This window comes from Adiantum capillus-veneris, chromosome 16, assembly GCF_014529385.1.
Source record: "Adiantum capillus-veneris isolate H3 chromosome 16, ASM1452938v2, whole genome shotgun sequence".
Classification (NCBI taxonomy): domain Eukaryota; kingdom Viridiplantae; phylum Streptophyta; class Polypodiopsida; order Polypodiales; family Pteridaceae; genus Adiantum; species Adiantum capillus-veneris.
Genome location: NC_140946.1, coordinates 121,676,403 through 121,690,201, shown reverse-complemented (window position 1 = coordinate 121,690,201; position 13,799 = coordinate 121,676,403). Strand labels below are relative to the sequence as shown.

At 44.0% G+C, this 13,799-nt stretch overlaps 1 protein-coding gene across 2 annotated transcripts in view; it reads right to left on the bottom strand.

Moving 5' to 3' along the window:
- Positions 1 to 13,799, bottom strand: part of LOC147439770 (uncharacterized) — a 138,786-nt gene that overhangs the window by 87,414 nt on the left and 37,573 nt on the right. Inside the window, exon 2 of one of the 2 annotated variants that reach the window (XM_086485539.1) lies at positions 4,432 to 4,623. The exons of the other annotated variant lie outside the window; for it this stretch is intronic. Coding sequence (XP_086341665.1) covers positions 4,432 to 4,623 — 192 coding nt within the window. The remainder of the gene's footprint in view (positions 1 to 4,431; positions 4,624 to 13,799) is intronic. 2 annotated transcript variants of the gene reach the window in all.

Below are 13,799 nucleotides of genomic sequence, written 5' to 3'. Positions count from 1 at the left end.
ATGATTGTAGGAGTGGGGACGGATGTGGTTTCTTTCCCTTTCCCTTTCTTAGCAACTTCTATCCATTTCTCGGCCTCGTCCGCCTTCTTCTGCGTCTTCGTGATCACATCCATCCACGAAGACGTCTATACCACCTTCTGTTTCTCCTCCTCTGTGATCATCCGTACCTGCTCCTTGATGACCTTGATCTCCTCTATCACCGAGGGCTGGAATTCCCCTTCTTCCAGTCCACTGCTTACTCTATCCGCAAGCTCTCGCTTGAGGGCTGTGACCTCTTCTCTAAGTGCTTGTGAATCCTCCTTAAGTGCTTGTAGCTCTGCGTGAAAGTCCTCTTTCTCCTTCTTCCATTGCGCGCCTTCATTGAGAAACATTTGGTTGGCCTTCTCTTTCCACCATCCCTCCGTCTCTGCTTTCCATTCTTTCATCTCTGCTGGCTGGTATGACTGCGCAACCAAAAGGAGATATATTAAGGAGCCTTTAGCTCATGACCCCCTCAACAACATACATATCTCGGGTAGTGTCAACCCGGATCAGAAAACCTGCTGCATACATTCGGAATCCAAGAAACCAAAGCCAGCGCTGGCTCAGCTGAGACCAGGCGGCATCCACAACACAGCCCCTTATGGGCGATACGAATCAAGGAGACAATATGCAAACAGGCACCCCTCGGTCTGCCTGCAACTTGCTCTTCCACAGAGAGAGAGAGAGAGAGAGAGAGAGAGAGAGAGAGAGAGAGAGAGAGAGAGAGAGAGAGAGAAATGAAATGAAATGAAATGATATATTAACGTCTTCAAAAGGCCAAAATGACCATCGAGACCAAGCCGTTACAACATAGTGAATCTGATACCATGTCCGGAATCAAAAAGAACTGAAACAAAATACAATGTGTAGTACAATGAAAGAAGGGGGGAAGATATGGTGGAGGTCCATCCTCATCTGCACTCTGGACGTCGAGAGAGTATGGCTCGAATCCTCTGCTGTAGTCTCCGTAGAGAGAGAGAGAGAGAGAGAGAGAGAGAGAGAGAGAGAGAGAGAGAGAGAGCACCTTACGCAATGGTTGGCTGGAGCACCTTACGCGAGAGAGAGAGAGAGAGCGAGAGAGGATGGGCTCCCCCACCCCGAAAAGAGTATCTTTATTGATCAGGAGAAGTCACCATACAAGAACATGAACCGGCCGTATTTCCACGTTTCATTCTAGTTCTCAGACTCAATGAAACTCTGATGAAACTCGGAAGCCTTTGTTTCCTAAACTCAGGGGAAAAACTATAACTCTATCCTAACTCTATACCCACAGTCCTCTCCAGTAGAAATCTTAACATCTCCTTCTTGGGAATCCCTACACCCTGAAACTCGAGTCTACAACTCCCAGATCTGTGGATCTACTCCCAATCTTAGGGTGCGGAACCCTATGGGCTGATTTGGCTATGTTCCCACAAAGCCCTTTTCTCTTGCTGAGGCACTTGCCTTCCTTTGCTCCTACTTCCTCGTGCGACGGGAGAACACCTGCTATAAAGGTTTGAAACTCGGAAAGTAACTCCTTACAAGAGAACTCTGTGTGGAGGACCTTCCCTTACATCTACACACCAAAAAGGCGTGCTCTCAGGTTCCTTCTCATAGATCAGCCCCATCTATGATGTTTAGGGCTGAAAACAGAGAGAACCAGCAACTGGCAGCATAGTCAGTCAGCCATACTTCAGATTGCTTCTGTCAAGCACACTGCCCAAACATTCCAAAGAGCCAATTTCATTGTGAAACAAAAATAAAGATCGTTGCAAGGCTAACATCTCATGCTCTTTGTCGCTGACTGCCAAAGATGCCCATAATTAAAGGAATGGCCAATTTCTGGTCTCCGCTCCTTGTTCCCATTCCAAAGCCCCGTTCCGTGTTTCAGACATGAGTATCCAAAAACAGAGAATAGCATTTCATGCACATTGCCGTTCCCCGTTCCCTGTTCCAATTTCCAGTTTTGGGTGAGTTGTAACTATGAAGATGTCATCAAATCATCCTATAATATAATCACCTAAAACAATAAAAGAATTATGCTCCAAAGAAGGATTAGATGAGCTAGAAGGTTTGTTCAAAGGACCATTTCCTCCTCTATACCTGCTATCCCATGGTATACCCACCTCCCCTCTTATTAAATTGCAATGTAGTAGAAGGTTGCAGAAAACCACCTGAACGAGGTCTCAACTTATAGGAGTGAGATTGATTACTTTCTCGCCATTGTGTTGCAAGCTTATCAAATATTAGTGCAGGCCGATGTTGCAAGGAGCTTCAAGCATATGTATGAGGAGGTTCGACCACCAAGGCCTGACTCCTTACATGCCCCATCTCAACACCTGGCTTGCGGCCCTTGCAAGAGACCAATTCTTGCCATTGGCCCTCTTCTTGCATAAGTTGTTTGCCCTTATCATTAGACATAACTAATGTATGCAATTTGTTGCTTGGCAGCCAATCTCCTCATATATTCATGTGAGGATCATTGTGAGCGGGAATTTGCCAACACACAAACATCCTGAGTCAACATATGCCCACGAATGTCAACAGCCAACCATTTACATTCTCCTATGAAATAACCCAATCCACTACATCTAAAGAAAAAATGACTATCAAAAGCACCCCATTTAAGTTTGAAGTACAAACTATGCAAGCTTGGTGGGGCAATATGAAACCAATTCAACCTCTTTTTGGAAATATCCCAAGCATGCACAATCTATTCCTGTTCATCGTCTTATGGTAGGTGGCACAAACATCTTACTAAAACGTTGCATAATGGGATACAGGAGTTGTCAACACATAGCTAGGCAATTCTGCACGTCTACCCATATGGGACATTCCTGCTGGAGGATTGTGTGAGATAGTTTACTGAGGAGATCTGGAGAGAGACAATCCAGAGACAGATTACTGATTTCTTCACACCAGACACTGGACAGATAGAGGAGCAGCCAACATTGCAAAGCTCAGCTCATACTCACACCCGCGGTACTCTCATCGACCGAGCATTGGAGCTAGGGAGATCGAGCCGCCCAGGATTGAGGAGAGGAGCTTCACATCATCAACGGAGACTACAACAGAGGATTCGAGCCATACTATCTCGACATCCAGAGTACAGATGAGGATGGATTCATCACCCATTGTATCTCTCTTGTATTGCGCACCCATTGTATCAATGATCACACATACCCTACACAGCTCCAGCTAGTAACACTTCTAGATTCAATTTAGTATCTCTTTTTTTTTTGTACTCAAACATGGTATAAAATTCACCAGTATGTAACAGATTGGTCTCATAGGTCATTTTGGCCTTTTGAAGACATTAATATATCATTTCATTTCATCTCGTTCTTCCGCACGCTCCTTTGTCACCACACCTTCCGTTGCACTTTGATATGGTATTAAAGCCTAGGCTTGACAATCTCCATATTTTGGCCATATGCCCCCAAAGGAAGCCTATGGCAAAACTATGGCAATTGTGCAGCTCTGGACGGACGAGATGGAATCCGATTGCAATGAAACTTCGCGGCAGTGTGGGGGTTGGTATATTACCCACCCTTACAAAGTTTCATTGCCATCTGACACTTCGTCGGTGCTGTGTTGCACAATCGCCATGTTTTGGCCATAGGTGAAAGTCGGGAACTTTACATAGTTATGTAAAATGCTAACAAGTGTGGCGTTTTGTTACTTTGGCAAACCTTTTTTCAGGTGTGTTGAGTTGCTTGCATAGTAAAAGGGAATAGGAAGCAGGGACAAGGAAGGGAACAGTGAGCAGATAGGAAGAAGCAACTTAAAAAATAGAGTAGATAATGTAGGCATGGGCACTATCGAGTATGGGGAGCTTTAGGTAATAGATGAAGAGAGTACAAAAAATAGTTGAAAAGAGTCCACCTCAATGAGAGAAAAGTTTTGAACTGTAAAGGGCTATATGCAAGTGCCTAGGACAACCCCCTATAAGTGGAAATGAGAGAAACCCTACAAGCTTGATTGTATTTTCCAGTAAACTTGATTCCTTAATTGAATAGGGGCTGTTCATCTGCTTGCACACAGGTTACCTCACAATAGGACACGCCATCCCTATCCATGATTCCCCAGACCAGCTATCATGCGTAATAAAGGTTGCAAAGGGGAAGTTCAACCATTCCCAACCGTCCTGCGTGGCAATCCTGACATCCCAATATGACGTCCTCCCCATCCCATGTCACATGGTGGTTGGTTGGAGCATCAGAACTTTAATACAACAAAAGAGTCTCTGTTGGTTGCCATTTATTCTGAATGGAGATTCGTGCAATTAGGAGAACAAATATGCATATGCACACCACATTGAAGAAGAATGCTCGAGTTAAAAAGCGTAGGTGCATCAACATTATTATGCAACAATAAACAAGCATTCACATACATGCTTAAATCCGATTCATACTCAATGATAGGACATACATGCTTGCATGAAACTGATAGTGCTGACGTTTGTGCACCCATTGAACCACTTGCATGGCTCTACGCCAATTACCCTTCTCACCCAAAATCTGGATAATCCTGATAACTCTGTCTTCAGTTAATTTCATTTTGCCAGTGTGCATCAATCTTGAAAAGTGCAATTTTGATGTCCAATAGTTTATTTCATGCAACCTGAAACCCAAAAAAATCACTAAGGTAAACCATTTTCCCTTAAGTCTTTAAGTCACGATCAAAAGACCCAGAACTGTAAAAGAAAGAACAAGATAAAACTACTAAACTGCAAATATGTTCCTTTCTATTAAAGCTACTCCTTAACACAGTTTAACCCCTTACCAATATCTGTGCAAAAACTTCCACGTCGTAAATTAGTTACAACCGTTTCTCCTGCAGAAAACATTACTGATTAAGCAGATGTCTCTTACATTTGTCGTGAACCTAGCTAGCCATGTTTCACCCACTCTCATGTAAAGTGATCATTTTTATGGCTTTCGAGACCATGGCTGGGCATTCTATTAGCCCATCCATTATTGTTGTCTATGCGAAAAGCTCTGCAAGCATATCTCTGGCATGTATAAAATGCTCTGCTTTGAAGCCCTCATGATCATAAGCTCTCCTAGTCCTCATCGTGCAGTAAAAGGAAGGGAGAGCCTTCCTTGACGTAATGAGAGATTGTGCAATAGACCAAAACAAAGACAATGGACAATTGTAAGAGAAAGTGCTGAGAGAGAGAAATGAAATGAAATGAAATGTTATATTAACGGCTTCGAAAGGCCAAAATGACCTATGAGACCAAAAAGTTACAATTGGTGAATATGATACCATGTCTGTGTACGGAAAGTACAAAGAACTAAAACTAAAACGCTAAAACACTAAGGAAATGAATCTGAAGCTGATCAGGAACTGAAATGAGAGAGAGAGAGAGAGAGAGAAGATCGACACCAGATGGGGTCTCAAACCCCCCTCAAAGGGGTCCCCCTCTCTATTGCAAGAGAGGTATTTGCTTTAAATTGCACAAAGTCTCGTACAATGGTTCTAAATAGATGCTTGTCGACAACGACAACGATGACAATGATGACGAGACGATGCCGAAGACGCTAATGGACTGAGACTGCGAGGCTAATGGGCCGAAAACTGAAAACGCTAGGGATGCTAATGGGATTCTACAAGGGCTGATCTACTGTTGTCGGTGTCAGGATATTGGGTTTAAGGTGCAACGGAAATTATAGATTAACTAGAGTAATCAATCAATTGTGTAACATTGAGCATATTCGAGCATGACAATTGCAAAGCATGCATTACTTAGATTCAATCACACATCACACACATGCACTGAAACTATAAGAAAGAGAGAGAGAGAGAGAGAGAGATTCGACATGAGTTGAGGCCTTGACTTTTTGGAGTCGGCCCCCCCGCCGATAGGACTTTGTATTAATAAATTCTTCTTCTTCAGAAGAGCTTCTGATCAACACAACTGACTAATCGCACTTTTAACTGCACAAATTGAAGAGATGAAAGCTCTAAAATTTGGTAGAGTTTGCGATTACATTTTTCACCTAAAACACCTCGTTGAACTCAATCCCAAGGCCCTAAACACCTCGTGGGTAATAGGATCTACGGGGATTAAGCAGCAAGAATCAGGTTGGAAAGAAGATATGTAAGCATTAAGAAGTAGTAACCTGCATAGTTAAATAGTATAAACTTGAGCAGCCATAGCTATAGAAACTGTTTGGGAGAGAGCGAGAGAAGATGATGAGCCTTGAGGAGAGCATGGAGAGCTTCTTTTGGCTGAGGATTGCATGAAGCTTCATGAGACAGGAAGACATAAGTTGCTCTCTCCAGCGCACCCTGCAGAAAACGCAGGAAACTCTCTCTTGTGGTCCTCAAATGAAAAAACTATGAACTAAAAAGTTGTCCATCTTGCCGTTTCCGATAAGCCTAGAGGACCCTTTTTACGGAAACGCTTTCTTTTTCGAGTTATTCCAAAAATACTTACCCTAGGTTCTGAAAAAGCAGTTTTCTACTTTTATGAGCCACTCCTCTCACCTTATCTTTTGCATGGGAGGCTTGTGAACCACAACCCTTATCTCCACATAGCTTTAGATTCGCAAGTGTGGATACTAACACCTTGGTTTCCATTCCCACCTTTTGGTTATCCTTCTCACTTTCAGTGGCTTTTGGGATCCATGGACTCTTTTGGAGTCGCTAATATCCCGTCTTCGCCCCATAAGGTCCTGATTGAATCCTTATCGAATTTTGTTGGCACTTGTGAAGAATGCATTCAAATTTTGGAACTCTCTAGTTCACAAACACATTTCTTTGCCTGTTTTACATAATTGGTCCTTCTACTATTTTTATTTCTCTCACTAGAATGGCTAATTCTAGCAAGAGAAAATTCATTTAAGTAGACAAAAAATGAAATTTGGTGACATTACTCCACCCTTGAAATCATAGGCGACCTTGATTGTGCTTCTATGCAAGAGAGGTATCTTTGGTCCATTGGCTTTTTGCTCAAGATCCACTTTTAGCACATTCAACATCGTTCCAAAGTAGATGACCAATCTACTTGGTACTTGGGAGAAAATATGCCGCAAGTATGTCTACCCTATTAGCACTATCACCTTTCCGTAGTAGATTGCAAGTCTACTCGGTACTCGGGAGAAATTTTACCGCAAGTGTGCAACATTGGTATGCATACTCATTACATTTAAACATTAATGAAGAACTTAAGAAAACAGGGTTCAAAAGTGAGAATCATGTTTTTCTTCATTGCATTTTCATTGAATACATCGATGTAAAACCGTTAGGGCTTTGCATGCAATTCATTGTAGGTAGCTACAAGTGACATACTATCCTTCAATTGTGGCTCTTGCATCCATTTCGCATCTTCAAAAGGGTAGCTTTTAAATTTAATAAGATACTTACATAGTATGTTACCATTGCGTAGCACCTTGTCTTCGTGGTGGATTATATGCTCCGGTTGCAATATCTTTTCAGCCCTTCAAATTCTGGAGAATCTTCTGCTATTGGCTCTTGTGGTGGATCACCCTTGTAGTCCTTTAGTAGACTTACATGGAATGTATTATGGATTGGCCAATGAGAGGGTAGATTGCCCTACTTACTTTTCCAACAAAAGTCACTTATTAATAAATAAGTGAAAAATGTGTACCTTGGCAAAAAGGGTTCTATGCTCTTGAAATGCTCATGATGGCTACTGAATGTTGTGTTAATGATCATGTTGTGTGCAATCAGAGGGTATGCAAATATTTCAAGTACCTGGACATGCACGGCCTGCGCACAGGCTCACAAGGGTGCCAGAACACTTCCTAGGCTAATCTGAACCCTAGAACTGGGATAGCTTGTCCACATGCACATAGGGTTAGATGTGCACGTGACAAAAAGTGGCTATCATCAAATACAAATTGTACCAAAAGATATTCACAAGACAGCCTTCAAGACCACCTTTGGCTTGTATGGATATATTGTCATGCCTTTTGGGTTGACAAATGCTCCAGCCACATTCAATCGAATGATAGAAAGAATTTTTTGTGTACATAGGGCTTACACTGGAGTCTTCTTTGATGATATCATACTCTTTAAGTCCTTATAAAAACACAAAGAGCATCTCAAACAGTGTTTCAAGCATTGCAAGAGAATCAATTATTCATTAATCGCAAAAAGAGTGAATTCTTCTTAGAAGAGATTCAACATTTAGGTCATATTAATATATTATCTCAAAGGATGGTATCTGTATGGATCCACAAAAGCTTGAGGTGATAAATGAGATGGCCTGAACCAAGGAATCTACATGAGCTACGAAGTTTTATTGAAATGTGCTCATACTATAGAAGATTAGATTCATTTCAAAATTCTCGGCCATAGCAAGACCATTACACAAGAAGAACGTCAAGTATATATGAACTGAAAAGGAGAGAGAAGCTTTCACTAAGCTTAAAGAGAGACTCACGACTCAATCCATCTTAGTGCTAGCAGACCTCTCAAAGCCATTTGAGGTCCATTGTGATGCAAGTGGCGATTGCCTTGAAGCGGTATTGCTTCAAGAAGCGAAAGAACTACAAAAGAAAACCATTGGGTACTCAGTAGAGGCAGAAGAAGCAGGAACACAAGGAGGCAAGCACCTAGAAGTCATGCAACAGCTCAGCAGGAACCCTAACATTTTTCTCAAGAAGAAGAAGGCCCAGATCAGCGTGGCGTTTTTAGTTTTCAGTAGACAGCCCAACGTTTTCAGTTTTCAGCCGTAGCCTCGCGAGAACCCGCTCCCACCCGGTTGCAGATCCTCGCCAGATTCCCCATCTAGTCCCAGATCAGCCTAGCGTTTTCAGAATTCAGCAGATCAGCCAACATTTTCAGAATTCAGCCAGATCAGCCAGCGTTTTTGCATTTCAGCATTAGTGCGACTCGGTGGTTGTAGATCCAAGCCGCAGTGCCGCCATAGTAGCAGATCCATAGCAGAATATCTAGCATTTTCAGTTTTCAGCCTTGACGCCGTCATCATTGACACCATCGTCGTCGTCGACATCGCCATCGTCATTGCAGATCCCTATCTTGACGACGACACATTCGTCACCATTGTCGCAAATCCGAACTTGATGACGACACCATCGTCGTCATCGTCATAATCTCCATTTTCATCATCGACATCGTCGTCGACATAGTCATCATCAAGTACTACAGCATGTAGACCATTGTACCAGATTGTGCAATCCATAGCATAGACCTCGCTCGCCATACAGAGGGGGGTCCTTGGAGGAGGGTTTGAGAACCGCTTGGTGTCGTCTCTCTCTCTCTCTCTCTCTCTCTCTCTCTCTCTCTCTCTCTCTCCTTTTTTTTTTTTTTTTTGGAAAAATCAGGGCTGTATATTACTGAGTACAATATAATCCCCAGCGGATGCCAAAATAGCCTATCACGTGGGGTGTACAAGCTGAATGTAAGGGTGAGAGCCACTATAGTGACAACTCGACTAGAACAATCTCATGGTGGTCTGTGTGATGAGTGGAGGAGAAACCACCGAGGGGGGGCATAATGCCATGTAATCTGGCCACCTGTAAGTGTGAAGAAGAGTGGAGATCGGGCCCAACGCCGAAGGAAGGCAAATCGACGAGCCTCGGCTGCTCGAGATGTACCTGATGAAGAATCCCACTGCCAAATCACGGTGTGAATGAAGTCCAGCCAAATGGCAGTGAGGGTATCCTGAAGGAGCTGTGGAGCCGCACTGAGAATGTGAAGACAACGAGCTCTCCAAACATTCCATAGTGTAATGCTAGTGATGACTGAAAAAACTTCATCACGTGTCTGAGGATCCCCCTGCCAAGCAATCTGTGGTAACATAGCCAAAGTCCCTCGCCGATAACCAGTCGAGGTAAGCATAAGAGCTGGATCTGTGTCTGAGCCCTCGTAGAAAAGATGCGGTCCGGGCATCGGCATCAACCATGAGACAAATCCCCAAGTGAGAAATCCATGCTGAACACCGGCTCTGCTAAGTAAAAAGAAAACTGCTAGCCACACTACATGAGAAGATGAGCATGACCAAAGACAGTGTGCAGGTGACTCATGTAGTCACAAAGGACAGCGAGTACATAACAGATCATGACCCATAGTAGCTAGCCAAGTCCCAACTGGAAGTCCTGCATGTGCAATCATCCACATGAAAAAAGAAATACGACGAGCCGCATATAAATCCCAGATGGCTGACCAAAACTACTGTAGATAGGCATGGGAGAGACCTGAATGTAACCAGAAACGCATACGAGTGGGCTGCTCTGGGTGCTGTCTCATCAATGCTAATCTTCCAATTCTGACAGTGTACTCAAAGAATGATATAGGTGCACCGGTGGGGTTAGAGTGAGGCCAATGCCACTCTCCTGGGTCCCAATAAAGCTGAGATAGGGCACGACCCTCCCACACCCAAAGCCTCCAAAGTGCGGCATCAGCGGAAGCGAAACGGGGGTCAACACAACGACGCTTCCCGCGGGAGCCAACTACTCGTATGGCCTCCCATCGAGCGCCGGGGTAGACAAGGTGCGGAGAGGTGGTATCATATGTCAATCTAGCATGAATCCCCTGAGAGTAGTCAGTATCAACTGTGAACACCATGGTGTCTAAACGAACTAATAAGAGAGTGCTCTGAGCAAAGAGACCTTCCCAGCCACTATGTGGAGGCATCTGAACCGTGCCGCGCATGACTGCGTCCCACTGTGAAGGAACGGCAGAGTCAATCTCAAGCAGTCTGTCTGTCACCTCGCAACCAATGTCATAATGTTCTGCCACAAAATCTGCATCTAGCATACGTGTCTCATGAAACAACCGCATAGAGGCAGCAGGGCTAGTGTCCCAAGCAGCCCAATCAATGTGAGTCCTCTCTCCAAGCTGACGGGGTGGATTAACCGAAGAATCAAGAACTGCATCATTCCAAATGAGAGGCTGGCGCTCAATCTCCTCACGACATGAGGGAGGTGAGCGTATGATAGCCCGTCGCATGGAAACCCAAATCTGAAGGAGCGATCGGATGAAGGGTGAGAGAGTGCTAGTGAACAAGGGGGCATCCGTAAAGAGAAAATGATACCCTGTATGCCAAGTATGACCATCTCTAGTGCCGAGGCGTGGAGTCGCTGTGCAAAGAGCGGCCTGAAGAAGCATCTTCCAAGGTTCTTGGCCGGGAAAAAGACCCTGAACAATAAGCTTGGTAAGAAGGGCGCGGCTCTGTAATTCTAGATCAATAATGCCAAGGCCTCCCTCTGACCTAGGACGAATAATCGTGGACCAGCGAACTCGAGCACGAGTATCAGTAGTCCCATCTGTGCCACTCCATAAAAAGTTCCGCACTAGTCGGCGGATCTGAGCTATCACACCAGAATGTAGCATCCAACAAGAGGCCGTATACCATACTGTAGCCAGAATGACCTAGTTGGTCTCTCTCTCTCTCTCTCTCTCTCTCTCTCTCTCTCTCTCTCTCTCTCTCTCAACACTCTCATTCACAGTAGCATTCACTTTGTTTGTGATCATTGCACTTGCACTCTCTCTCTAGGAAGAACGGAAGGCTCTCCCTTTCGTAAGTAAAAGGAACCCTTGAGCACAGTTCGGAGCACTCATCTTGAGCACTATCAACATTCACTTCCGCTACACCTTGCATTGGTATCAGAGCTTTTTGGCAGTGTTCTGTATCACTCAAGGAAAGAATCACAAGAATTTTTTTGCTTGTTGCGGTGGCACATAACCCAAGTCCACTTGGGCGTGTCGATTCCTAATTGTGTTTTTAAAAAGTGACAGGTACCCCAAGAAAGAAGGGCTTGTCCAGCCTCCCCTTGTTCCTCTTTTCACTCATTGAGAGCGGACCGTGCACTTAGCAGCCGGCCAATCGACGTGAGGTGGGAAAACGAAACTTTGGTGTGAGCGCAAGGCCGCCAAGGGGAGTCGAGCTCGGGTAAGAGAAAAGCCTTCTCAAACACCGATTGCAAGCTAAAGAACTCAAGAACTTAAAAAACGCAAGTTCCTCAAGAACTTAAGTACCCAAGATCTCAGTGTACGGTCATCACCCGAAGCGGAATGGATACTTTGCGTGAAGGTGATGAGAGTGGAGTTGGTGAAGAAGAAGTTTCTACACCAAGAGGATTGTTCTCCGATCCTCCCCCATCCCCATCTACGCCACGGGTTGCACCAAATCCTATGGAGGCTTTGGTCAAGTTGATGATGGACATGATGCTGCAACAAGAGGCGCAATGCGCCGCCATGGAGCAAGCGCAAAGCTCAACGCATAGCGGCCGAAGAAAAACGAGCGGCTATGGAGTTAGAGCGTGACGCGCAAAGAGACCAACGCATGCAAGAGTTGGTCCTACATGTACTCACCTCGAAATCCAAGCCAGTCAAGGATGTGGACGGTTCATCAAGTAGCACAAGTAGAGATGCAGACCCCAACAATTCAGTCACTGAGAAGTTGACGTTAGTAAGTATGACGGTAAGATGGATGCTAATGTTATTCATTCTTGGTTGCATCAACTTAATGCTTACTTTGTGACAACTAAGAAAACAGGAAATAGCAAAGTTTTGACGGCAGCCATGTATCTTACCAATGATGCCATTAATTGGTATCAAGCGTGGCAAGAGACACATTTGGCCGCGCACCTAGAGGAAGCCTTTGAAGGCGTGCCCCTTTCTTTCAATTGGGCCGACTTCCAAAACAAGCTCAAGGCGCGGTTTATGCCACCTCAGTACCAGTGTGACATAAAAACGCGTTTCATACAGATGAAACTCCGAAACTCCGAAACATATGAAACATTTTGCCGAAACGCATGAAACGGACAAGCATTTTTTACGAAACGTTTAAAATTGGGGCTTTTTTTCCATTTTTTTGAGGTTTAGCTCCAGTTAACAGATGATTGTGGTCCGTAAAACTTATGATTTGTGACATTGAATTAAGTTTGAACTTCGTTCAATAGAAGTACTTTGCTAAATGAATCAATGATGCATCAGTTATGATTCATGAAACTAGTGGCTGTGTTTTAACTTTCATCAATACTAAACATCTCTTTGATCGTGCTCGCTTGAGGTCGCTTCTAAGCAGTGCGCACGTCTCTCTCTCTCTCTCTCTCTCTCTCTCTCTCTCTCTCTCTCTCTCTCTCTCTCTCTCTCTCTTGTGGAGATTAAAGTCTAGAATCATGTGTGCTACATTGTATACATATTTATCATATTTTATCAATACATAATTTAATGTCGTTTATGAAACCTGTTTCATGTTTTTGACGCTATGAAATGAAACGTTTCAAAACCTCTAAACCCCGAAACGACCGAAACCACGAAACGTTTCATGTCACACTGCTCAGTACTTAGCGCGCGATTGAAAGAAGATTGGCGCAATCTCAAGCAAAATGGTATGCCAGTTCTGTCTTTCTCCAACCGTATTTTGCAGCTCGGCACCCAATTACGCAAATTGGATGAAGAGCGCAAAGAGGCATTTCTTTTCGGGTTGGACGAGTTTATCAAGTTCGAAGTCAAAGTCCTCGACCCAATAGATCTCAACAAGGCGGTAGCGATTTCTCTCGCACAGGAGATGAAGCACAATAAAGGTAAGCCTAAGGAGAACAAGTCTTCTCACAGTACCTCTCAAAATTCCCAGAACCCGCAAAACGGTAAGAACAACGGTAATTCTCCTAATCAATCTTCCTATATTTCTCAAGCACAAAATTCTCACAATGAACCTAAGGGAAAAAGAAAGCTAAAAGTCAAGAAAACCCTAAGTCGACGCTTGATGAAAAATCTGCTCAAGGAATTTTAGGAAGCTGGTTAACTCTTGAAGAACGAGCCGAATATGCACGAGACAAAAGATGTTTTGAATG